General features: G+C 43.5%; 1 protein-coding gene across 1 annotated transcript; it reads right to left on the bottom strand.

Moving 5' to 3' along the window:
• Positions 1–8,131: 8,131 nt before the first annotated feature.
• On the bottom strand, positions 8,132–8,582 carry SMIM36 (small integral membrane protein 36). The gene has a single exon (XM_063123163.1). The coding sequence runs from the start codon at positions 8,525–8,527 to the stop codon at positions 8,243–8,245; it is 285 nt and encodes a 94-aa protein (XP_062979233.1). The 5' UTR covers positions 8,528–8,582; the 3' UTR covers positions 8,132–8,242.
• Positions 8,583–25,101: the final 16,519 nt, after the last annotated feature.

A 25,101-nucleotide genomic window follows, 5' to 3' on the forward strand; every position in this document is an offset into this window, starting at 1 on the left:
TTTTGCATGGCTCACAAAGCCAGTCTTTCTGTGTGAATGGTAGTTGTGCAAGCAAATTGGTCCTGTGCCAACATAAATAGATCTATTAGACAATGGAATAAGACAAACCCTAGCTGGCAAATATCTGGGCTGTAATTTGATGCCCGAGGGTAGAGGGCTGTTCCTTTTTCCCTTTATATATTTCGGTCTTTGCTCTGGAAGAATCTGGAAGGCCAGTCTCCATATCTTCCCACATCTCCTAATGCCAATACTAAAGGGTAGGGATCTTGGAGCAATCTGCAACGGAATCAAATGAATTCAGATTTTTATGAATTTGACACGCGGATTCCACAGCAGATTGGTTTCCCCCCAGTCAAGTAGATTCTGTGGTCTTGTGGACCATTTTTCTAATTTTCCTGAAGTTTTTTCAAATTTAGTAATAGAAAAATATACAGAATAAAAGGGCCAAAATGTGCATTTCCCCCATAGGTTAAGTGTGAAAATGTGTATTTGGGGATCTGTGCATTTTGGAAATGTAAATTTTCGGAAATGTGAATTTAAGCAAATTTGGAAAGTTTTTTTTTTTAAAAAAACCACCAAACCCAATTCCGCTGATGAGCAAATCATGGGACAAAAGGCACCTAACAATCCGTGAAATGCAGACAGAATGAGTTTTGCACACTCCTTACATGCCTAACTGAGGGACCAGCACTCTGCATGTTCTCTAAGGTTCCTGCTTTTCTGTCTGTGTCTGTGTATTAAAAAACAGTCTTAGCAGAGAGTCTCAAATTTCTAGGGCCTGACAGCAGCTTCAAGGCCTTCACACCTTAAGAAATACAATGTTCTTTTTTTCTTTTATTTTTTTGGTCAAACTACATTGCAGCAGCAGGGAAAAACAAAGGCAGCAAGGGCTGAGTTGATATCAAGATTACCAGCTTGTGATTTTAAAAGTTCCTGGCCAGTGATGCCTAGAGTGGGTAAGTGGGCAGAACCATAGTGGGCTTTGCCTGTTTGGGGCTAGACTGAAAACAGAAAGATTAACCCAACCTCAGTTGTGGTACATTTAATAAGAACATTGGAGCCGAGCCTATTAATTAGGTAAAACATCTTCCCTCCAGGTTGACGAGGCTAGAACTGGCTGATGTTCCTTAGGGGGAAAAGCCAAAGAAGATAATGATTTTACAGTGTTGACAATTCCACAATAGGATTCTAATCTTCATATATTCCTCACAATCTGCCAAGTGCCTTTCTACAGCACAAACTCAAACATGAAACAACATGTCTCAGAGTTCAGGCATACTTTGCCCCCTGAAGTGCCATGTGTTGGGGCAAAGTCTTCTGAACTGCAGCACGAACTGGTCTATTAGCTCCCTCCCATCCCACAGCTGTTCCCCGTCACAAGGAACAAGAGAGAGAGAGAAAGAGAGGCGCACAGTCTCCCATGTTCTTCACAATCCATTCATGTCAGCGCATGCCAGTCACATTAGTTGGATAGGTGGGATATTTGTCCCTGGGAAAGGAATATGGAGTAGCTCCCTGCTGCTTGGTTATTTTGAGCTGCCACCAGATGCTGTGCTGGTGAGTGGGAAGAGGAGAGACCCAATACACAGAACTAGAAGGAGCAATAAGCAACCATTGGCTTGCCCTCAAAGGCAAGGCCATCTTCCTTCTACACGTGTGGTTTTGAACCTCTTTGAACAGGATGGGGGCCCCTTCCTTCCAATCTGATTTCCCCCTCCTTCTAAGATCTTCACTCCAACTCATCACCAAGCACCTGTTCCATAGCACACAGGTGGGCAGAAGGTAGCTCAGGATGTACTGGTAGAACTCTGGGTGACGGGCAAAGGTTAATGCCCAATTGTCTGACAATAGCAACAACTAAAAAGCCCCCAACCCCACTTCCCTTCTCAAGTACATTGTATAAAAGAATGCTTGGGAGATGGGCATGGGTGGGTTTGAATGTGAAAAGACTTGTGAGTTTGGTTCTGGTCAGTGGAGGCTCCAATTTTAGTGGGGCTGTGAATTTTATCCCCAAAATAGGTTCAGCACCTTAGATAGCTCCTTTAGAGTCTTGACGGATTCTGACTGAAACCCTGAATGGAGTCACAGCGCCACTGAAATCAGAGCCACCAGTCTCCACTGGTTCTGGTATGGATCACGGATTCTTGGGCTGAGCCTGTGCTCAAAGGCACCTTGTTCGATAATACTTAGTATACATCCACCCGCCTAAGCCACTATTTTGCACCTGGCTCCAGTTGGTGGACCTCCAGGCTCCCGTCAAAACAACTGCAACAAAGTACATCCTGAAAGCCTGCCGTCTGCCCACCCCTGCCATAGCAGATTGTGCAGAGATCCATGCAGGCAGTCCAGTGCATGTAAATATTTGTGGATTTACTCCAGCCAACAAAAACAAGGCTGATAACTATTACCCAGAGGACCTTTTCTTCTGCTGCTCCTAGTTTGTGGAATGGCTTGCCAGGAGAGATCCGTCAACTTAACAGTCTTCCAGAATTTAAGAAAGCCATAAAGACTGATCTCTTCCAGCAGGCCTACCTGGTTGAATTTTAAGATGCCTTTTAATTATGTGCTGCTTTTAATAATGTATTAGTTTTAAATGTTTTAATTAGTTATATGTATTTTATGGTGTTTATATTTGTGTTGTACCCCGCCTCGATCCAGAGGGAGAGGTGGGTAACAAATAAATAAATTCAAGGTGCTGGTTTTAACCTATAAAGCTCTATATGGCTTGGGACCACAATACCTGATGGAACGCCTCTCCCGACATGAACCTACCCATACACTGCGCTCAACATCTAAGATCCTCCTCCGAGTGCCTACTCCGAGGGACTCTCGGAGGATGGCAACAAGGGAGAGGGCCTTTTCGGTGGTGGGCCCCGACTGTGGAATGATCTCCCCAATGAGGCTCACCCGGCGCCAACATTGTTATCTTTTCAGCGCCAGGTCAAGACTTTTCTCTTCTCCCAGGCATTTAACACCATTTAACAATGTTAAGTTTGTTTTTTAACAGACCTCCAGAACTGTTGTTTTTAAATGGATATTGTTGTTTTTATACTGTTGTTTCTATGTTTTTAAATTTTGTATACTTTTTATCTTTTTCACTGCTTTTAACTTTTGTAAACCGCCCAGAGGGCTTCGGCTATGGGGCGGTATATAAATGTAACAAAATAAATAAATAAATAAATAAATAAATTTTTATTATTATATTATCATTATCAGGCTGTAGAAGAATACAGCAGGACATCACTGACTCAGGCTCTGACTCCACAGAGGGAACCAAACAAGCTGGGATTGTTGCTTATTGCTTCTTCCAGTTCTATGAATTGAGTCTCTCCTCTTCTCACTCAGCTCAAAGTCACCAAGCAGGTAGCTGCTCAGGATTCCTTCTCCATGGTCAAATATCCCAAATATCCTCAGTTCATCCTGGGCTTCCTTATTCCCATCCTGTTGAGATGGTGGGGAAGTGAATCCAGTATGGATCAAACAGAGTCTTCTGCCAGAAGGGAATTCAACTGACCATGTCTTGGCTAATGAATGGAAGAAAGGTTCACTTGGGTCAGGATCCTATCCTATCCCCTGTAGTGGTAACATCAGGTACTTTGGGCTCATTTAGCAGAATGATCAGGAGGGGGCCCCAACACAGCAAAGCTGGCTTATCAAATTGAAGAAATGAATACACATTACACTTGGGCCATAGCTAGACCTAAGGTTTATCCCTGGATCGTCCAGGGGTCAAACCTGTTCATCTAGGTGACACACAGGGGATCCAGTGCTCAGGCAGGGGCGAACCCTGGATGATCCCAGGATAAACCTTAGGTCTAGCTGTGGTCCAAGTCCACATTACCGAAGTACACCACAGTTTGATCCCCCTCAACCTGGCCTAGAACTTTGTACCTCTCTTTTCCGATGCCTCATGTCCACACACAGCTAGAGAGTCACAACTGAGGACACGGAAAGCAGGTAAACCCCTAAAGACAAGATTTCAAAGAGCTTTTTCTATCAACCCAGCCTGGTGAGAAGGCTGCAGACTTTCTCCCAGATCAGTAGCTAAAGTAGCACCCATCACCTGATGCCTTGTATCTTGGAGGCCAAATTTCTGTAACGTGATCAGTCTCAAAACAGGGGGAAGTAAGACTATAGTACCCTTGAGCACGCACAGAGTCACCGCAATTAGCTCCACAGCCACAAACCCAAGAGCACGGGTCAATATAAGCAATATGATTTCAGACATGCTTGGCTCATCGCTCCCCTTTTAGAAATTAAACACTCCTTGTGTGCATGTGTGACGTTGGGATACATATTTTTAAATATGGTGTTAAATATGGTCTAGGGTGACCATATGAAAAGGAGGACAGGGCTCCTGTATCTTTAACAGTTGCATAGAAAAGGGAATTTCAGCAGGAGTCTTTTGTATGCATGCAGCACCTGGTGAAATTCCCTCCTCATCGCAAGAGTTAAAGCTGCAGGAGCCCTGCCCTCTTGACCTGAAACAAAAGAGGGCAGGGCTTCTGCAGCTTGAACTGTAGTGATGATGAGGGAATTTCACCAGGTGCTGCATGCATACAAAAGACTCCTGCTGAAATTTTCTTTTCTATACAGCTGTTAAAGATACAGGAGCCCTGTCCTCCTTTCCATATGGTCACCCTACTTGTGTCTGTATAATGGTTGTTGCATTGAGATTCAATCCCACAGTAGTACCTTTTCCCCCCCTACAAAGGATATCTTAGCTCATGTCATCCAATACTGTAATTGGACTTTGAAAAGGCAGTTTTGCAGAGATAGTGGTTAATCCTAGAAGGCTTGCTGAGAGAAATTCCTCCAGGTTGGCTGGTGTTTGATTCTTGCACTATCTTTCCAGATCACATCAGTTCGTATTGAGAAAGCTTCAGCGGGAATAAGGAAACTGGCATGTATAAGCAAACTATCTTTTTGTTTTCCTACTAAGGACAATAGTATACATCAATGAATATGACTGCTTCAAATTAACTAATTTGTTAATTGCAGTTGATCATGTCTTTTCAAGTCCTTTGGAACTAGGGATGTGCTCCGCTTCCAATTGGACCGGCGAATTAGAAGCGGAGCGGGGGGCTTCGCCTGCCCTTAAGGCGGAGGCGAAGAGGAATGGGGGGCCAGCGGAGCATGGCGAAGAGGATCGAGGTGAAGGCGGATCCTTCGCCTCGATCCGGAGCTCCGCCGGAAAGGTAAGTGGGGTTTACCGGGCCCTGCCGCTGTCGCTGTCACCCATGCGGCGACAGCAGCAGGGCCCGGTAATCCCCCCACTCCTCTCCCTTACCTGCCTCCGTCCGCGGTCCGTCGGCATCTTCAATTGAGCCCGTGGTTCAACCAGGAAGTCTGGGCCGCTTGCGGGCTCAATTGAAGATGCCGACGGACCGCGGACGGAGGCAGGTAAGGCTGCCCTCCCCCTTGGTCCCTTACCAGGCTCTGCCGCCGTCACCGCACGGGCGGCGAAGGTGGCAGGGCCCGGTAAACCTCCCGCCCTCCTCTCCCGGCCTTACCTGGCGCCATTCCCCTCCACTGCGGAGTTCCGATTTGGAGCTGGAGCTCCGCGGCGAAGAGGAGCGGAGTATGGGCGGGGCGGAGCGGCGCGGAGCGGCGCGGAGTGGCGCGGGCTGATCCGAAATTTTCGGATCGGCCCGTGGGGCGGAGCGGGGGGTCTGTGCACACCCCTATTTGGAACTATCCCCCATGAAAGAATTTCATTCCACTGTTAAAACAATTGTTGATTCCTGCTGTAGTTTGGGGAAGATATTCCCTCCCCCGCCCCAACAACACACTGTTTGTGTAATTTAGCTGAACAAAATGCTTGGCTGACATATTTAGACGAGCAAGAGAGTGTAATATATTAATAGGTTTATCCTTTAAAATGTTGAAATGAAAGACAGCTAAGCAAACCTGGGCACTCTTGCCCAGTCAGCTCCCTGTGCAATACACTTTCATCTATCGTCGATTTGGTGTCTTGAGTGTCAGACAGCCATAGCCTGGCTGGTGGGATAGACATTGCTAGTCTAGTCTGTGACGCCTATTGGATGGACTGTGGCTCAGTGGTAGAGCACATGTTTGGCATGCAGAAGGTCCCAGGTTCAATCCCGGGCATCTCCAGGTAGAATTGGGAAAGACTCCTGTCTGAAAACCCTGGAGAGGAAGTTAGTTAATTATAGACAATACTGAGCTAGATGGACCAATGTTCTGCTCTGTTATAAAGTGGCACCGATAGACTGAAACCAGACTTCTGGATGAAGAAAATAAGCCCACTCTATTTGGGCCAGAGCCCTTCTTCACTTGCTGAAAGAGCACTCTTGCTATGAAGGTGGGCTGGTCACCAGTGGATTGGCATTTCCCTGAGGAGATGGTGTCTGAGGTTTGGTGGGAGGAAATGAAGTGCAGGGCCATTTTGGCTGTGGCACCGACGCCCTGGCATGCCCTCTCATTGTGTGGCATTGGGTGCCAGGCAAAGACCTGTCTCTTTAAAGAGGCCTTAGAAGGACCCCAAACCAACAGATATTACTGCTGATGAGCTGGATTTACTTAATTGCTATTTTCTGTCCTGACTGCCAATTTTATTATATGCTTTTTATTGTGCTGTCTTGATTATTTTTCTATTTCTATGCTGTCAGCTTTGTAAAAACAGAACAAAACAGTAATAAAAGAGCAGCAGTAAAAACAACAATAACAACAACAGCACACCCCACCAGGCAGTAGAAATAAAAACACAACACAGGTTGAAGCCTGGTTGAGGGAAGATCTCTACTTCATTCTAGTGCTGTGCTGGAAATTTCCACCATTCCATTTTTGGTATTTTGTTGGAGTAGGGGGAAAATGAAAACTTTGGTGAGGCTGGGAAAGCTGAGAATTCCAGAGAATTTTGTCTTTGAGGAAGGGGACCAGGTTTCCACATACCTTTTTAAATGTAACCAGTTGTTGAGAGGCTTTCTTTCTTTCTTTCTTTCTTTCTTTCTTTCTTTCTTTCTTTCTTTCTTTCTTTCTTTCTTTCTTTCAACACCCCCAGCATTTTCAGGAGCCCAGGAGTTCTTCCTGAATGCTTATTGGAGAGGGTGAGGTCAAAAGGTGTCCAATAAGCATTCACTAAGAACTGCTGGGCTTCTCCAAATGCTGAAGGAAGGGGTTGTTGCTGCTGCTGTTTTGAAAAACTAAAAATAGGCAGAAGGCCCCTCAGCAACCGGCTACACTTAAAAAAGTAATGTGGAAACCCTGTCCCCCTTCCAGTGAAAGAGGCAGAAAAAAACAATGCCTCTTTCTCAGGGAGAGACGAAGTTCCCAAAAATAGGGGGGGCAGGACTTGGCCCAGCACTACTTCATACCCAAAAAGACATTAGTACAGGGATAAGGCAGCCTCTGAGGGAAAGAGTATTCTATAAGAAGCATGCCACAACCAAAAAGGCTGTCCAGTTGCTACACATCCCATTTTAGATGAGTGAAGAGGGGCACCCAGAAGAAGTCCTTGAAAGAAGAACTATGTGTATGGGCCGATTGCTTGGAGAGAAGGCAGCCCTTCTAATACCAGGGTCCCAGACTGTGTATGGTTTCAAGGATGAATTGTGTTCTTTTGTATCTGGTCAAGAGGGCAGGGCTCCAGCAGCTATAACTTTTGTGATGAAAGGGGAATTTCACCAGGTGCTGCATGCAAACAAATGACATCTGCTGAAATTCCCTTTTCTGTACAACTGTTAAAGATACAGGAGCCCTGTCCTCTTTTCCATATGGTCACCCTATGATTAACACTCCCCACCATTTCTCCCATCCACTAGCAGTGGACAGAACATTTTCTGGCAAATGTGTAGTGGTTGCTTCTTTCAAATTCGTTGCCTTTGTCCTCTTCTCTCTGACAAGTCATTGATCTTTCATTTTCACAAATCACTTTGATATGCTCTAACGTCTAGCATTACCGCCTGGTTGGGATTTCTGGGTGGATTGTTTTTGTATATACACCTTTGCTATCTGCCAAAGATAGATGCCTTATGTGAAAATAACAAATAAACTGAATTTGCATTAGTTGAGCAGTAGTTCTAACTCTCTTTATGAAGGCTGTGGTGGCACAATAAGTAAATGAAAGACAGCCAAGGATGAAGTACATAACCCACACTGTAAGCAAACACAAAGTCCTCGATGTTGGCTTACCTTGCTCCATTATCCTTGTGCAAACAGGATGTAAACATGGCAGATGAGGCAACGCTAGACTAGAACTCAGAAGCAATTGAAGGCGTTCTTAAACAACCGTAGTCCTTTTCCCTGGTGGACCAGAGGCATTTTCATAAGGGGGGACAAGTCCTTTAGCCCAGCGGGCATTAGGGTTTCCTTGCTGCATCACCACGAGCCGGATCGGAGGCTGGGTTTCCGTTGGAATCTCAGGAGCATATTCCTTACTGGGGTCTTTTCCTCTGCAGTCATACAGCACACAAGAAATCAGGAAAACCAAAAGCAAGATGACATAGCTAGCTACCAGTATGATCAGGTTCAAGGTAACCGGGTCAATTTCTAAATAAAAATCCATTGGATCCCATAATATTTAGCAGGATCTCTGCGAATGAAGTTGCATAGATACACATGTACACATACACACGCACACTAGTGGAGCAGTAGCTAACTGATAGATGTATTGGCTTTGTGGTAAAAATACTTTAATCCTGTGCACTCTAGCTATGGATTTTTCCCCTCTCTCTCTTCCCCTGAACTCCATGATTAAAGCTGCTCAGTTTAATAACTTAAGCTCCTTCTTTTAAGACCATGTTGCCAACAGTGACAGAAGCTAAATTTGAATGTTTCATTGCAGGGTGATACACAGTTTTTCTGCGTGAATTGTATGTGATTCCCCCACCCCTTTATCTTATGCATGTTCTGAAAATGCAAGTAGGAAATTAAGCACAGAGCCATCTTGATGAGGCTTTTACTATTGTGCCATCGCCTAGCCTAATTCATGGGATTTTATTGGGGAAGCAAGCAATGTTGTCATCCACTTGTAACCTTCCTGGGTTTTCCCACCGCTGCGTCTGTCTTTTTCCTTCCCACTGAAAAACCCCATTAAGGAGGAAAAGGCATAGTAGGTGCAGACGCTGTCTTTTGACTGGTTCCAGTGAGAGCCATCTGTCTGCAAGCATCTGTCAGGAAATGAGTACAGGGAGGCATCTGGTTTTATGGTACATAAAAGCTCAAATTTGATTCTGACAAGGCTTTTTGCAAAAGCCTTGTCAGAATGTAATTATAAACCCACATTTAAATCCAGTTTAAGTGCTGTGGCTTCCTTTGACAGAATTTGCAGGTCTAATGAGGAGAAGGCTGAGAGATGCTCAGAGACTTCGTAGGAACTCCAGTTCTCAAGCTACGAGAGATTAAAAAGTTTGAAACTGGTTTCAATTCTTAGTGTAAATATAGAAAAGACTGCCCTTTCACACTTGAATACAGTTGTTGGGAATAATGTGGTATCCAATTGATAAAAAGACTGAGCATAAGAATCGGGAAATATCTGGTTTGAATCTCTCCTCTGCCATGAACTTACTAAATGGCCTTAGACAGGTTGGTCTCACTCAACTTCAGTCTCCCCATGTGCAATAACAGGGGATGATGATGATGATGATGATGATGATGATGATGATGATGATGATAATAATAATAATAATAACAACAACAACAACTTTGTTACTCGGCGCTCCCTTTGGATTGAGGTGGGGTACAACACAAATACAAACACCATAAAATACATATAATTAATTTAAACATTTAAAACTAATACATTATTAAAAGCAGCACATTATTAAAAAGGCATCTTAAAATTCAACTGGGTAGGCCTGCCAGAAGAGATCAGTCTTTATGGCTTTCTTAAATTCCGGAAGACTGTTAAGTTGACGAATCTCGCCAGCAGCCAGCATGGGAAATATTTGGGGGTGATGGGAGTTGTAGTTCAACAACAGCTGGAGGGCTTCTTGGTTCAAGGGTGCCCTTAGACTGAGGAAACTGCCTTAGACTGGGTCAGAACCTTGCTCCATCTAGCACAATATTGTTGACACAGCAATGGCTGTCCAGGGTTTCAGGCAGGGGTAGACTGATCAGATACAAAAGAGGGCCAGGCTCCTGCAGCTTTACCTGTTGCAATGAAGAGAGAATTTCATCAGCTGCTTCCTGTTAAAGCAGCTGGTACAGCTGGTGCAATTGTTAAAGGTACAGGAGCCCTGTCCTCCTTTCCATATGGTCACCCTAGGCAGGAGTCTTTTGTCACCCTACTGGGAGAAGCAGGAGATTGAACCTGGGACCTTCTGCATGCAAAACATGTGCTCTATTGCATTGATCTATGACTCCTTACCACTTCTGCAGGCCCCTCAGCCCTGCCTTACAAGGCTGACATAAGGATTATAACTAGACAATGCATGTGAAGCGCTTTGAATACTTGAAAGCAATATGCAGATGTTTTATTATTCCAGGGGAAGCATGTTTCTCCAGTATGAACTGATGTGATGCGTTACCACTATCACGGAATATCCAACATCTGGAAAGCCTTTCTTGGGGGACTTTCTGAACCACAAGATCAGTGCTAGCAGAGAAATCAGCAGTCTGAACATGCACCTTTTTGTGTGTGTTTGTGAGCAAGATGCATCCCTTTCCAGCTGTTCTTAATAGATCCGGCCATGTCCAGCTGCATTACAGCCATTAGAGCAATACAGCTGCCTAATAGCTGTTCATTATAAGAACCATACAACTTTATGAACTGATGCCTGAACTCCTGCCCCTCACTTCTTTCTGTTGTGTGTCCTTTTAGACTGTAAGCCTAAGAGAAGAGACTCTCTTGATCCTGGGAGCTTTTTAGGGCTGAAGGGTAAAAATGCTATAAACAAACAAACAAACAAAATGGGTGGATATTTGTGATATTGTTGCAAAATGTGCAAAAATCTCAGGAGGAGATGCACAACTCAGCATTCAGAGTGTCTTGTGGTGCATTAACAAACAGAGAAGGTCAAGGAGGGGATTTTTTCCAGCGGTCTGGTTGCCTGAGTGGTGACTTCAACACAGATAACGGAGAGGGAGGATTCAAGGCCTGAGAAAGGGAAAGAATTTCAGGCCCCAACACAGCTGCAACATGAAATGTGTGAATGCGGTTAATGTGTCTATTTTTCTTCTTTGACAATAGCAACTACCGAAGAAGCCCAATTGGAACAATGGGGTGCTGGGAGGGAGGGTTGAATACTTCCCTCTGTCCCACCACATTTCTGATCAAAATGCCTTCCTTGTCCCACAGCAGCTATTGGGTCTGGTACCAACAGAAGCTTCTTTCCAGGCCTGTAGCCAGGGGTGAGCTAAGGAGTCCTGCCCCTCCCCCATTTTTCTCCTATCCCTCAATTTTATTTTACAAACAATTTTTTTTTTAAAAAAAAAACATTCACAATTTTATCTTTAAAAGGCCTACAAACCAGATGAAGTCCCCTCTACTCCACCCCGTCTGAACTTTTAGGCTGGATACAGGCCTTCTTTCCTCTTGAAGCTAATAGCATATTTTGGGGTGGGTGGGGAATAGCAATAGCAAGTGGCTGGTTAAAATGAACTCAAACAGTTCATTGCCACCCGAAAGAGCCACCCGGGTTGGAGAGCTCGGCGGAAGAAGGCGGGCTCTTCCGCCGAGCTCTCCAACCCGGGTGGCTCTTTCGCCAGCAGCAGGAGGAGGCCGGCGGGGAGTTGGGCAAGGACTCACCAGAGAAGCCGCCGAGCCCTGGGAACTTTTCGCCGCCACCACCGCCGCCTCTTCCTCCGTCTCTTCTGACCAGGTAGCTACACTAGGAGTTTTGGGGCGCCCTGAAGCACTTTCGGGGCGCCCCGAAGACTGTGTGTAGATGGGGCCCTGGAAAAAAGACCTCTGAGGAATGATATATGGAAGGTGGCCACAGTGCAACAAGTTGATTGAATGTCAGAGAAAAAAACAAGATATCCAGTACAGGTAAAGCGGATATTTAAGAATATAAGTTACAACGAACAGGCCTAACTACACCACTCTCAGGTCTGGTGAATGTTTGAAGGGGAGACAATGAAGGAACTCCATGAACACGGCCTCGAGTTCCATGATGGAAGACTTTGGCCCTGTTCAGAAGACACCTTAAACCATGGTAGTTTAAGATGTCTTCTGAACAGGACCATCATAAAAAATACTTAGGTAAAACAAATCTGCCATCAGTATGTCCCCATATAGTTTGCTAATAGGAAGGGGACATTTATAGAAGGACAGGCAATGGGCAGTGACCACACATTGTGTGGCGGTGGGCTGAGCATAGAGCCAATAAAGGTGCAATCCTATGCATGTTTAGACAAAACAAATTCTATAACTTCCAGCATCTGCCAACAGCATGGTTGGCTGGGGAGTTGTAGGACTTATTTCTGCCTTAACATGCAAAGGGTTGCACTGTAAAGCTACTCAGAGCTGCAGTGGCTGAAGGTCCTGGGCCTCAGCTAGACCTACCGGGTCTAGAGCAACGGAGGGGTGAGGATCAAACAATATTTTTATTGTTAGATCTCCCCCTCTGTTTACACACAGTGTGCGACGACCTTGAAGAGGATGTCACGCCCGCCATTTTGTTTTTTGATAAAGGAGCAGAGTGCATGAATGCTTGTGTGCAAAAGGTAAGTTTTCTTAATTTTAAATAATTTGTCCTGCTCACCCCACCCCACCCCAATGGACACAATGCTCCCGAGGAGTTCTGTACCCCATGTGCGGGTCCTGGCTCCTCATAAGTAACCATGAGGAGCCGGGACAAACTGCGATGCCTGCACACACGTTCCGCAGTCTCGGGATCAGCCTGAAACCATAGAAAAAGTGGGCTCAAAGGGTAGGGTGAGATCCCAGGGAAAGGGAGGGATCATCCCTCCCTGCTCCCAGGATCCCCTGTGCGTCATGTGGACGCACAGGGACAATCCCAGGGATTGCCCCAGGATATTGCCCCAGCTAGCTATGGCCCTGGGCTCCAGCAGAATTTCTGGAAGATCAGTAGTTTGTACTTTAGGTGATAACCCTAACAGTCTCTCAAACAGATAAGATGGAGCCCTATCTAAAATCAGAGATTGCCAGAGTGTCTTTGCAAAAATGCCCTTTCAATAGTTAGTTATAAACTATCAAGTTGAATGTATGATATAGTCCTTGCACAGAATAGCCATGAATTGGATCTGGTAAAAGCCCCAGTGGGAACAGAGACTTCTGCTGCTTTCCCCCAGGACTGATGACAGAACTAGGGTGGCATCACTTTTCTGATCTCTGCCAGAGATCAGGGATCTCCGGAGAGGGTATAAGTATCAATGTCTTTGCAGGGTAAGAGCAGGGTCAGAGGATCTTCATGTAAATGAAAGTAAGGCATAGGCAGTTCCAGCACTGAAAACAAAATATAAAATTGTCCAGCTGACAGCTCACAAAAGTTGAATTTACAATCAAAAGTATCTGCTATCACAGAGATTTCTCTATAATAATTTAAATCTTGATAGATAGATAGACAGATGCACACACACACACACAGCTGCTTATACATCATGCAAAGGAATGAGAGAGAGGTTTAGCAGGCAGCATGAGCATCTAACTATAATGGCACCCAGAATGGTTGATTATTGCTGTATTTGAGTTTCTAATCCAAAGAAACTATTCTGGAAGGAAACACCAGTTACACCATTGATTGAAAAAGCACACTTAAAATGTGCCTTTAAATTCATCGTTAAAAGAACCACACCTTTTCACGGCCATAAAGCCACTTATAAAAAAGAGAATGGCAGATCAGTTCTGAAACATTCTTCCTAATTCTTCTTAACCAGTAGTCCTCAGCTTTTTGAGACCGGGAGCCACCTTTAGCTTGAATGTGCATTTCAGGGCCCACTTCTTAATATTTCTTTTTTATGGGGCTGCTGTTTTGATCCACCTTAGATCAGGCTGTGACCCAGTAGTTGCCCCTCTCCCCCAGTTGAAGACCAATGCTCTAAATGTCATTTCAAATCCATTCACTTTACATAAGGACGTAAACTTTAGGTGATATAAGTGTTTTATTCGTAGGCCATCTAGTGGTGATAGCTGGAAGAGAAGTCATTTGCCACAGAAGAATTAGGATGCTACAACGGTAGTTCCCTTACATGACTTCAGCATTGGCTGACATAGTTATCCTGAGATAACATTCCCTTAGTTCACCATAACTTTGGGATTATTTACTAGTTCAGGCCTGTACTAGATGTGACTATATGACCAACCTATATGAACTGGGCACCAAATCATAACACTGGGGCCTCAGCTAGATCTACTGGTCTAGGGCAACGAAGGGGTGAAGATCTTGCAATATTTTTATCATGAGATCTCCCCCTCTGTTTACACGCAGTGCACAACGACCTCAGAGGGAGAGGACGTTAGAGCTGCCATTTTGTTTTTTAAAGAGGAAAGAGTGCATGAACGCTCATGCACAAAAGGTAAGGTTTTTTAATTTATTTTTTTATTTTCCTGCCCCCCTCCCATTGTAATATGGCCCCAAAGAGCTTCGGTGAGATGGGATTCAGTCCTCAGGCTGAAAGAGATTCAACATCCCTGGGAGAGACAATACTGGGCTAAATGGAGAACTAGCTTGACCGTCTGTCAGGGATGCTTTAGGGTGGATTCCTGCATTGAGCAGGGGGTTGGACTAGATGGCCTTGTAGGCCCCTTCCAACTCTGCTATTCTATGGTTCTATGATTCTTTAGAACTGTGCACAAGGGGCCTTTTGAAAATTTCTCTCTATTTTGGGTAGAAAAACTGGGGAGACAATTTCACCACACTTCTCCAGGGGGAGGAGAAATTCCCCAACCATTTCTCACAGGTAGGCATCACCATTGGCCAGGCTTGTAAAACAGCTTCTTTCTTTTCTTTTCCTAAGGGTTGTTGGCTTTTTGCACTGCCCTGCAAGTGGAAACAGCATCAGCTGTGTTGCCAGCCTGGCCCCCATTTTGCATCCTTCACAATGCCCTATATACCCAGCATCACTCCAGGGCATTGAGGGGAGGGAATGCAGCCACCGCAAAAAATAATGGTGAGAAAATTCTGAAAAGTGTCCTATTTCCAGGGGCTGAGAAAAGAAAGATCTCAGGCATTTTCTGAGAAAAATGTCTTCTGAGGAATTTTGGCTCAGCTCTAGTTGCTATTCTTCAAGGTTCAGCAAGTTCTCTAGGGTTTTCCAAATGTTACATTTCTAAGGGTTGTTGTGGATACATCTCGTCTCTGATGCAGGTGCTGACAACAGCTCTCCTTCCCTAAAAGCCCTGTAGCAGGTCCATCCAGCTCCAGGAGAAGGGTTGAGCTAACGCTGTGCCAAAATCCATCCTCCAATTTCCTGAAAGCTTTCTTCTCCCATGAAAGAGGCTTCCATTTTTCTGCCTCATTCTCAGGGCATTGTATAATTTATTTTGAATGTGTGTTGGTGGTGTTTTTTGACTTTACCTAATCACTGCGAGGTGGCTGAGGGTACCTTATGTATGTTTCTTTCTATTATACATCTTATTATTACTCTACAGTCCCCCAGGCTGCCTGCACTTCCTGATCTGAAAAGGCCTTATGGGAGGAATAAATTCATTATATCTTCCTCCCAAGCAGGAAGTGCAGGAAGCCAAGGAGGCTACAGGCTGTCAGAGAGGTGACAGTACAATGAAAGTTCATGCAAACTGCTCAAGTCATCTCATAAGTAGGGTGAGCACAAGAACCCTGAACCAAACCCATGAGAATTTCCCCGAAATGTCTTCTCTTTTGAATTTCTTTTCAAAATCAATGTCTTTTCTACCAAATTGAATGAGAACGGCAGAAATTTCCATGGCAGAAATTTAAGGGAAATGAACACACAAGGAAAAACAAAGAAAAAAGAAAAGAAGACAATAAAAAATAATAAGAAAGAAAATCAAAGAAAAAGAGAAATACATAAACCAAGGTTAAGGTATGTTTTCGGCTCTCTATACATCAGAGATGTACATTATATTCTCTCCTTGTTAATACTTTTAATACAATAATCAAATTAATTTCTTTCTTCGAAGTTAACTATTTCTCATACATTGAATCCATCAGCTGTGATATTTTCCTGTGTTTTTAAATTGTGATTGCATCATCATCGCCACCATTTACACACTGTAAGTCACACTAAGCACTTTGCTTGAAGAATGGCTAATAAGTACCCTTAATAGTACAAATTTCTTGCTGGAGGAAGGGGGGGATTTAGTTAGTCATAGAAAGGGCTTTGTTTCCAGCACAGCATTTCCCATTAATGGAACCTTTGTTTAAACTTGATCTGGTTGGTTACAATTCAAATCAGTTAGGAATCAAAACAACTGAGCAAACTACTTCTAAAAAGTGTTGTTGTAGGACTCTATATGACTTCAACTGATCACACCAACAAACCTTGCTGACCTGAGGTGGGTTAGTCATCATTATTAACGAGATAGCTTGATTGGTTTAGCTGCCTTTGCTGTCAGTTAGCCGTTGCTAAGAATAGCTGGAGGATAGAGAAAAAGAAATCCACCAAAGCTTAGTGGGAAGAGAAAGACAAGAAGAGAGGCAAAGACGTCAGCAGTCTGGGTGTGTCGTATGCAGGACAATAGCCCAACGATACAGGTAAAGGATCAGATCGGATTAGTGGCCAAGAGCATCCCGTTGTCTGTTATCAGCCCTATAAGAACATCGGTGCTTAAGACTGCTGAACTTAATGGAACAAATTACAGAGGAATTAGACATATTAGTCTGGTGCAACGAAAAGAACAAAGAATTGTGTGGCGTATAAAGGCTAACAGATTTACTGTGGCATAATTGTACATAGAACCATTATCCTTAATTAGAAAATATTTTATCCTTAAAATAAATTCTTAATCCGGAATATTTTTTGTTGGGTTTAATGGATGACCAGCTGAAAAAGAACTTTGGGACTCTGGCCCAAAGACTTACCTCATAGTCCGTGACGGAGGAGGAAAGATCTCACGTTGTGTTTAATGCGAGATCCCTCCTCCGTTTACATGTGAGGTGCGACGACCTCAGGAAGAGAGGCGTTGTGCCTGCCATTTTTTATTTTTAAAGAAGGCAGAGTGCACAAATGCTCGTGCGCTAAAGGTAGTGGTGTTTTTTTTTAAAAAAAAAACTTAATTTCCCCGCTCCCCCCACCCTACCCCCAATGGGTGCAGCTCCCAGCTTTGTGGGAGGAATCGCGTGGAGCCAGGTCAAACCGTGGCAACGGGCCACGTTCTGCGGTCTTGGGCTCATCCCAGGTCCGCGGAAAGAGTGGGCCCAAAGGGGAGGGCATCATGTGGACACACAGGGATGATCCCAGGGTTCTCCCTGGGACTTCGCCCAGTCTAGCTAAGGCCTCTGTATCTATATATGATTACAGCAATGATACTATTATATGCACAAAAATGGAAAGGCCCAATATTACCTGCTATAGATGAATGGCTGTTAAAGGTGTTGGAGATGGCAGAGATGGCAAAACTCACATCAATCATCAGAGAAAAGTCAACATCTAGGTTTATAACTGAATGGAAACCTTTCATAGACTTTTTGCAGGGACTAGAAAAAAATAACTTGTTTATCTTCGGCTATTGGGCGGTATAAAAATGTAATAAATAAATAAAAATAAAATTATCTGTGGATTCAATGAATGAGAAGAAAATGTTAAAATAAAAGAAAGAAATTCTTTTTAATGATAGAGTAAGAGAAAATATTGTTACATATTCATTGCTGTGGAAGGAATTGGAAGTCCATCTTAATTGTGTATGTTTTTTATGTTTTCTATGTTGATGTTTGATTTAATGTTTTGTAATGTTTATGCATTTATTTGTTTGTGTATTAGAAAATAATAAAACATTTAAACTGCAAAAAATTTTAAAAAATCATAAGATTCTATGTATATATGTGTGTGTATCTATATAGCTATCACATGTGTAGGCACACAATTATGCAGGTATAGAAGAAAAATATTGGAGCTATAAAGCAGGACATGCGAAAGGCACAGGGCCTTAATACAGAAGGAAAGGAAAGGAAAGGAACCTTTCGTGCAAGCACTTGAGTCATTGCTGACTCCTAGAGGGACGCCTGCTTTCGCTGACATTTCTTGGCAGACTTTGTAGCGGGGTAGTTTGCCATTGCCTTCCCCAGTCGCAGTTACCTTCCCCCCAGCTAGCTGGGTACTCATTTTATCGACCTCGGAAGGATGGAAGGCTGAGTCGACCTGAGCCGCCTGCCTGAGAACCAGCTTCCGCTGGGATCGAACTCAGGCCGTGGGGAGAGTTTCGGCTGCAGTAACTGCTGCTTACCATGGGAAAGCCATCCGCTGTTTGGGGGCCTCATCATCTGCTGCAAAATAACGATGCTATAGTGAGCATTTTCTGAATGCCTTTGTTGAGTTGTGCGGTGTGAGCTTGTGAAAACCAAGAATAGTTATTGGCAAAGCAAAGAACACATGAAGCAGCTTTATATAGGTCCATTTGCCCAATACTATCTCCTATGGCTGAGAGACATTGGCCAAGTTCTCAGGCACAATTCTTTTCCATCACCTGCTATCTGAGGTCAGTTTCTAAACGGAAATTAGGGATGGACATCTTAGTCAATTTCAGTTTCTTATTTTTTTTCCAGTTTTATGTTTGGTTTGTCTCAAACTTTGACAATTTCTCCAGTCTTAAATTTAGCTTGTCCCAAACTTTAAGATTTTTTTTTAAAAAAACTTTTCATGAAAATTCATAAGTATTTTTGTGCACATTTATCCTGATACATGAATTTCTGCGTGCATTTTTGCCTAACAGACACATTTTTACAAGCAATTTTCCTAATATATTTGTATACCTGCTCAGTCAGGTTATCAGTGTTGACAGGCAGATTCAAGGCCCCTGTTCCTCTTCCGTATGGTTCTCGGACTTGCCCTGAATAGCCATTCAAACAGGATGAGTTCAGAATAAAGGATTGTCCTCTGACAGTCTTTCAAACAGAGAACTGTTCTCTGTAAAACAGTATACATGGATCTCCCTATTCCCAGATCAGTTTGTAAAGGGAGTTTTTATTTTTTTTATTGTTGTTGTTGTTATTATTTGTTATTACTTTATTACATTTTATTATACTGGCCATTTGCCAAACCTCTTGACAGTTTACAAGACAAAACTTCAAACCATAAAATACAAGAACTTAGTAAAATGCAACACTAAAATGGAATAAAAACAAAGGAGTAGCCAAGATAAAAAGCAGAACTACACACATCTAAAAACGCATTAACACAGCTTTTAAAACTGAAGGGCTAAAAAGCCTAAGAAATAATAAGGTCTTTACCTGACACTGAAAAAAATACAATGTAGGCACCAGGCAGGCTGCTTTGGGGAGGGCATTCCACAACCACTGAAAAGGCCTTCACCTAGTAGCCACCTGCCTCACCTCATTTGGAGGGAGCACCCAGAGAAAGGCCCCTGAGGATGGATTTAGGATTTGGGCAGGTATGGAAGGTAACCTGACCCCAAACTATGTAGGGTTTTGTAGGTTAATGTCAGCACTTTGAATTGGGCCCAGGAATGGACTAGCAGCCAGTACAGACCATAAATTGTTTAATATGATCGTCTCAGCCAGTCCCCCTTAAAAATCTCGCTGCTGCCCTGATTTGAACCAGCTGAAGTTTCTGGACCATTTTCATTTTTTTATTTTATTTTATTTTATTTTATTATTTAACATCAATACAAATCAAAACAAATCAATACATCAATACAAATAAAACAATACTACATAATACACAATAATATAAAATAAACATTTGATAACATATATTCTAGCTTAATTCTATTAACATAATCATACTTAACATAAAAGTACTCCCCCCACCCACGGGATCTTATTCATGTTTCCAGAATCTCATTGCTTCCTCTGGAGGTGTTTTCCCTCTCCCCTTTGCTGAAACAAATTCTAGAAACTGTTTCCATATTCCCTCAAAATCATTCGTTTTTATCATCCCTCTTCTAACTTTTATACTACATGTTAACTTATCGTTAATAGCAATATCCCATATTTCTTTATACCAATCTTCTATATGATAATTCCCTTGAACCTTCCAGTTTCGAGATATCATTAATCTTGCTGCTGTTAAGAAATTCGTTATCAATTCTTTTGTCTCTTTATTACAATTCAGTTCTCCATATAATGATAACAATGCCACTATAGGTGTCTCTTCAATCTCCATTCCTAAAATTTCTTTTATCTCATTAAACACCATTTTCTGGACCATTTTCAAAGGCAGCCTCATGTGTAATGGAATGCAATAATCCAAATGAGAGATTATCAGACTGCAGATAACTGATGCTAGGCTATCTCTGTCATATCTGGTATATCAGCCTAAGCTCATAAAAGATGTTCCGTGCCACCTGTATGTCCACTAATAGTGCTGGATCCAGGAGCACCCCCAAACTACAAACCCGATCCTTTAGAGAGAGTACAACACCCTCCAGACAGGTTGAACGCCACTTAACCGGGCAGATGAACCACCCTCTAACAGTATTTCCATCTGGTTTGGTTTGTCTCAGTTTATTGGTCCTCATCCAGTCCATTACCCCACCCAGGAACTGATTCAGAAAAGCCATTGCCTCACCTGGATTGGATGAAAAGGGGAGATAGAGCTGAGTGTCATCCACATATTGGTGACAACTCTGTCCATATCTGTAGATATTAACCCCAGTGGTTTCATGTAGATGTTGAACAGCATTAAGACAGAGCCCTATGGCACCCCATTGCGTAACTGCAATGGGGAGCCCATTCCAGCACCACCTTCTGGTATCGGCCATCCAAGTAGGAGTGGAAACACTACACCACAGGGCCTCCAACACACCAGCCCAGTTAGCCAGATAGATAGGCTTGCTTGGCACCTACGTTGTGCTCTTTATGGTGCCAGGTGAAGACCTTCTTATTTTCCTAGGCATAGCAGCCTTTCAGTTTCTATTATTTTAAATCTGTAACTGTATTTTAAATCTTTGCACCGCCGCTAGGCTTTATTTTGGTTTTTATTTTATACTGTGGTTTAAAAGTCTAAAACTTTTATATTGCATTTCATCATGTAGAATTTTATGGTTTTAATTGCCGTGAACACTCAGAGGGCTTTGGCTATTGGGTGGTATGGAAATGTAATAAATAAATACCCAGTTGGATTGCAGGGTCGAAGGTATCAAAAGCCGCTGAGAGGTCCAAGAGAATCAACAGGGTCGCATTCCCCTGTCTCTCTCCCAGCAAAGGTCATCCCACAGAGCGATTAAGGCCATTTCCATTCCAAAACTAGGCCCGAAGCCTGATTAAAATGGGCCTAGGTAATGAGTTTTCATTCAATAGTGCCTGAAGTTATTCCCTTGTCAGCATCTCTTGAGTTTTGAGATATTATAATAAAACTTGGCAGGTATATATTTACAGCACCATTCTGTAAATGGGCAGGCAAAACGTGACCTGTTTTCTGATGCTGAGAATTATGCAAAACACATTGTAATGCCCCATCTCAGCCTTCTCCAACCTAGAACTCTCCCAATATGCTGAACTACAACTCCTAAGGCACTCAGAAAGGATTGCTTCAGGATATTTCGGGACATTTTCTGGAACTCTAAAGAGTGCCAGGCAGCTTGGAGCAACTGTTTAAATTTCTCACTAGTCCTGGAGTGATGCTACATGGGGCAGGGGGGAGGGGCGTGTATCTGTAGGGCACTGCAGTAACTTTAAAAAGCAACTTCAAGCCTTGTGGTGCTCACTGGAGCACCATAGCTTCCCACCACTGTCTGCTATAAGGTAAACCTGCTAGGACAGTCGGGGAGCAATATGCCAAGGGCTCCCTTAAGCCTGCAGCCAGATCTGCTAGCCCTGCTAGCTATAGAGAACATAGTGCTATATTGAATGCATCACCAGCAGATGGCTGTCAGTATTACACCTTTTCGTGGGAATGAATTCCATTTGTTTATTGCATTGCCAAACTGCTCTTCAAGGCAGGAACTTTTCTTTAAAGAGCAATTGACACCTGCTTTCCTTTGTAACTCCAGCAGATTACTTATCATAATCAAAGCTTTACCCAACAAATGAAAAAGGACAGTGCAGTAAAATCAATACCTGTTTCACATTAAGGCCAACCTCAAATGAGATGGTTTTGTATTCAGGTATGATGCCCATGGCTAACGGTTTAATTCCAATCTGCCCCATATTGCAACATGCACACATAATAGAATTGAGATGGTAGAGTCCTGCAAGAGTAATCCATCACCTGCAGGTGGTAGAGAACCCAACTGCCTTAGGGAATGTTGGAACCAGCCCTAGGGAACTCAGAAGGTGAATGCTTATCAAGACAGGAGATGGGATGATGCGTGGACTGCTCCTGATATAAATCCCCCCTCCCTGTACGACAAATCAAGCAAGAGTAGCTGTTGGAGACAGGGGCCAGATCTACACTAAGCAGGATATAACACTTGTATTGAGCCTGCCATCGGCTCAACGATTCAACTCTATGCAAATTGCAACGCATGCTGCTGGCCAGCAGGTGGCAACAGACGATCACATGCATCCTGAAGCCATTTCCTCCAGGCCAAGTTCTTTCTCAACAAATGAGAGAAACATATGAACACCTCCCAATTAGGAAAGGAATCCATTATTTTCAAAGCACTTTTTGGTCAATACTGTCATTCCCTTGTCGGCATCTGAAGAGAGAAACAATTTTTCCACTGTTATTGTTCGTGGTTTATGCTACAGCTCTCTCCCCTCAGGAAATGTTTAAGTGCAGTGGATAAACCATTTCCTGCTTCAGAGGTGCATTCTTATCTATTTGATCTGCAGTATATACAATCCATGAGAAAGTAACTGCTATTCAAATGATCACTTTAATAAAGATCCCATCTTAACCAGCCTTAAACTGGAAGAGAACCCATGCCTTCCAAGCCCTGGTGGACACACCTATTCCTAATGGAATTCCAGGAGAAGGGGTCATGTTCTCATCCTTTTAAATCTTCCACCAAAACAAATCACCATATTAATCTTTCACTCAAAAACACTATTCATGAAATTAAACGGAATAATAAAAAAGTAGAATCAAACACGTTGCTTTTTAAATTATTTGTTATTATTTTCATTTCTACACTGTTCTACAGCCTAAGCTCTCTGGGCAGTTTACGACAATTCATTAAAAAAATATATAGCATTACAAAAAAACCAACATTATGATGAAAACAGACTATTTAAAACATGTAAAACAATTTAAACAGCTAAAAACAATTTTTGTAAACAGTTTTTCAAAGACAGCAGAAATAAACGAATCTCTGGGTTTTAATGTAAGAACCATACATTTCAGCCAATAATTATGATTATTTATTAACATTATGTATTTGTCATGTTTTTACACCTACCAAGCCCCTTATAACAATGCATGATCAAATCCAATAAACATAAAAACAAACACAGAACATTTAAAACAATCTATGATAACAATCTCAGGACTGATTAAAACTTTATCATATGCTGTCAGATGCTTGGGAATAGAGGAAAGTCTTAACCTAGTGTCAAAAGGATGGCAATGTTGGTGCTAGGCAGACCTCTCTAGGGAAAGCATTTGACAATCAGTGGGCCACCACTGAGAAGGCCCCTCTCCCTTATTCTCATCCTCTGAACCTCCCTTGGAGGAGGCACCTGGAGGAGGGCACTCTGGCAGAGCCTCTCCATCAGGTATTTGAGTCCCACCCAATGGCCATTGTTTTCTTTATTATTTCTTTTATACTTTTATATTTAAAATCTGTTCTTCCTTTAGAAAGGTTGAAGGCTGTCAATGCTGTATGTTGAGATCAAGCCCGTCCCATCCACACATACGTACATTAGGTTCAACAAGACTATAGCCCTGGAGGCTTCCAGCCACTATTAGCTCCAGGGTTTGAGAGGCCCATAGGAAAAATGCCTTGTGGGCCCATCTTCCCTAAGTGGGCTCTCCTCCTCCTCTCCTCTGTCCCTGCGGCCCATTTGTCTTCTTCCTCTGGGCCCAATTGGCAGAGCTGTCCAAAGGACAGAGCTAGCAGAGTGAAACTCGTTTGTCCTTGTTCCTGTCACTGTTTACTCACTCAGAGAGGGCAAGCAAACAGGTAGCAAGCCAGGGGCACCTGAGCCTCCTACTGAGCCATAGGTCTTGGCTGATGCCTGACCATGCTGATCCCCAACACTGATCTGGCTGCTTGTGTATGCATCTTTAAATTTTATCAAATATTGACAGCTACCCATGTGGGCTTCTCAGAACAGCAAATCGAAGATGCGGCCAAGTAGAGGTTGGCCACATAACCCTACTACAAGTGATCACTGCAGCTGGACACCACCCAGCTATATGGGACGTATAGCTTTTAGATGTGGATCACTCAGGTGTATGTGCAGCCCCCCATGTGGGTGATAATGCAGCAGCCTCTTACGAAGTCTGGGTTGCTAACTACATACACTTGTATCCCTTGTTGTAGTTGTATCCCTTGTTGCAGGTATTGTATCCCTTGCTCATTTGTATCCCTTGTTGCAGGTATTGATGGGGCTCACCATCTTCAAGGCCAGAGGCACGGACCTTAAAACACAAGGGCACACACACTGAGGGAGCAAACATGGTCATGCACCCAGCACCCTGCATTTTGCTTCTATTTCTGTTGCACAAGGAGGGGGGGGTGCACCTCTCACAGGATCTGTGTGGCATAGCTAAGCAAGGTGGGTCACTCTCCCCCATCCCCATGGCAGGTTGAGAGACAGTCCCATCACAAGGCCCAGACAGGTGGTGAGCAATCGCCCACATCACCACTTGCTGATGGGCTTCTCCAGTTCAGTCCCTTGGGGCATGGAGATTTGGAGGAACTGCTGTGGTGCTAGAAGGTCACAGTAACTCCAAGATCAGCCTCCTGAGGGGTGGCACTAGGGACACTGCCTGGTTCCCCTTGGCAGTGTTGTGCTGGATGCAGTATGGAACGATACCTCAGGACTGGCCCAGTGTTTGGAGTCAAAAGTGAGCAGAATGGGAAGTGAGGATGGCATAGGGGGAGATGTGACCTCCCCTGCCCCATATTTCTTGATTAATTATGTCCAAAATTCCCACATGTAATTAAAAATAAAATGCTTTCCAACCTGA

Source organism: Elgaria multicarinata, chromosome 3, assembly GCF_023053635.1.
Source record: "Elgaria multicarinata webbii isolate HBS135686 ecotype San Diego chromosome 3, rElgMul1.1.pri, whole genome shotgun sequence".
NCBI classification, from domain to species: Eukaryota; Metazoa; Chordata; class Lepidosauria; order Squamata; family Anguidae; genus Elgaria; species Elgaria multicarinata.

What these genes read in the sequence shown, in the direction of transcription:
- SMIM36 (XM_063123163.1), bottom strand. Translation starts at nt 8,527, where the DNA reads ATGGATTTTTATTTAGAAATTGACCCGGTTACCTTGAACCTGATCATA.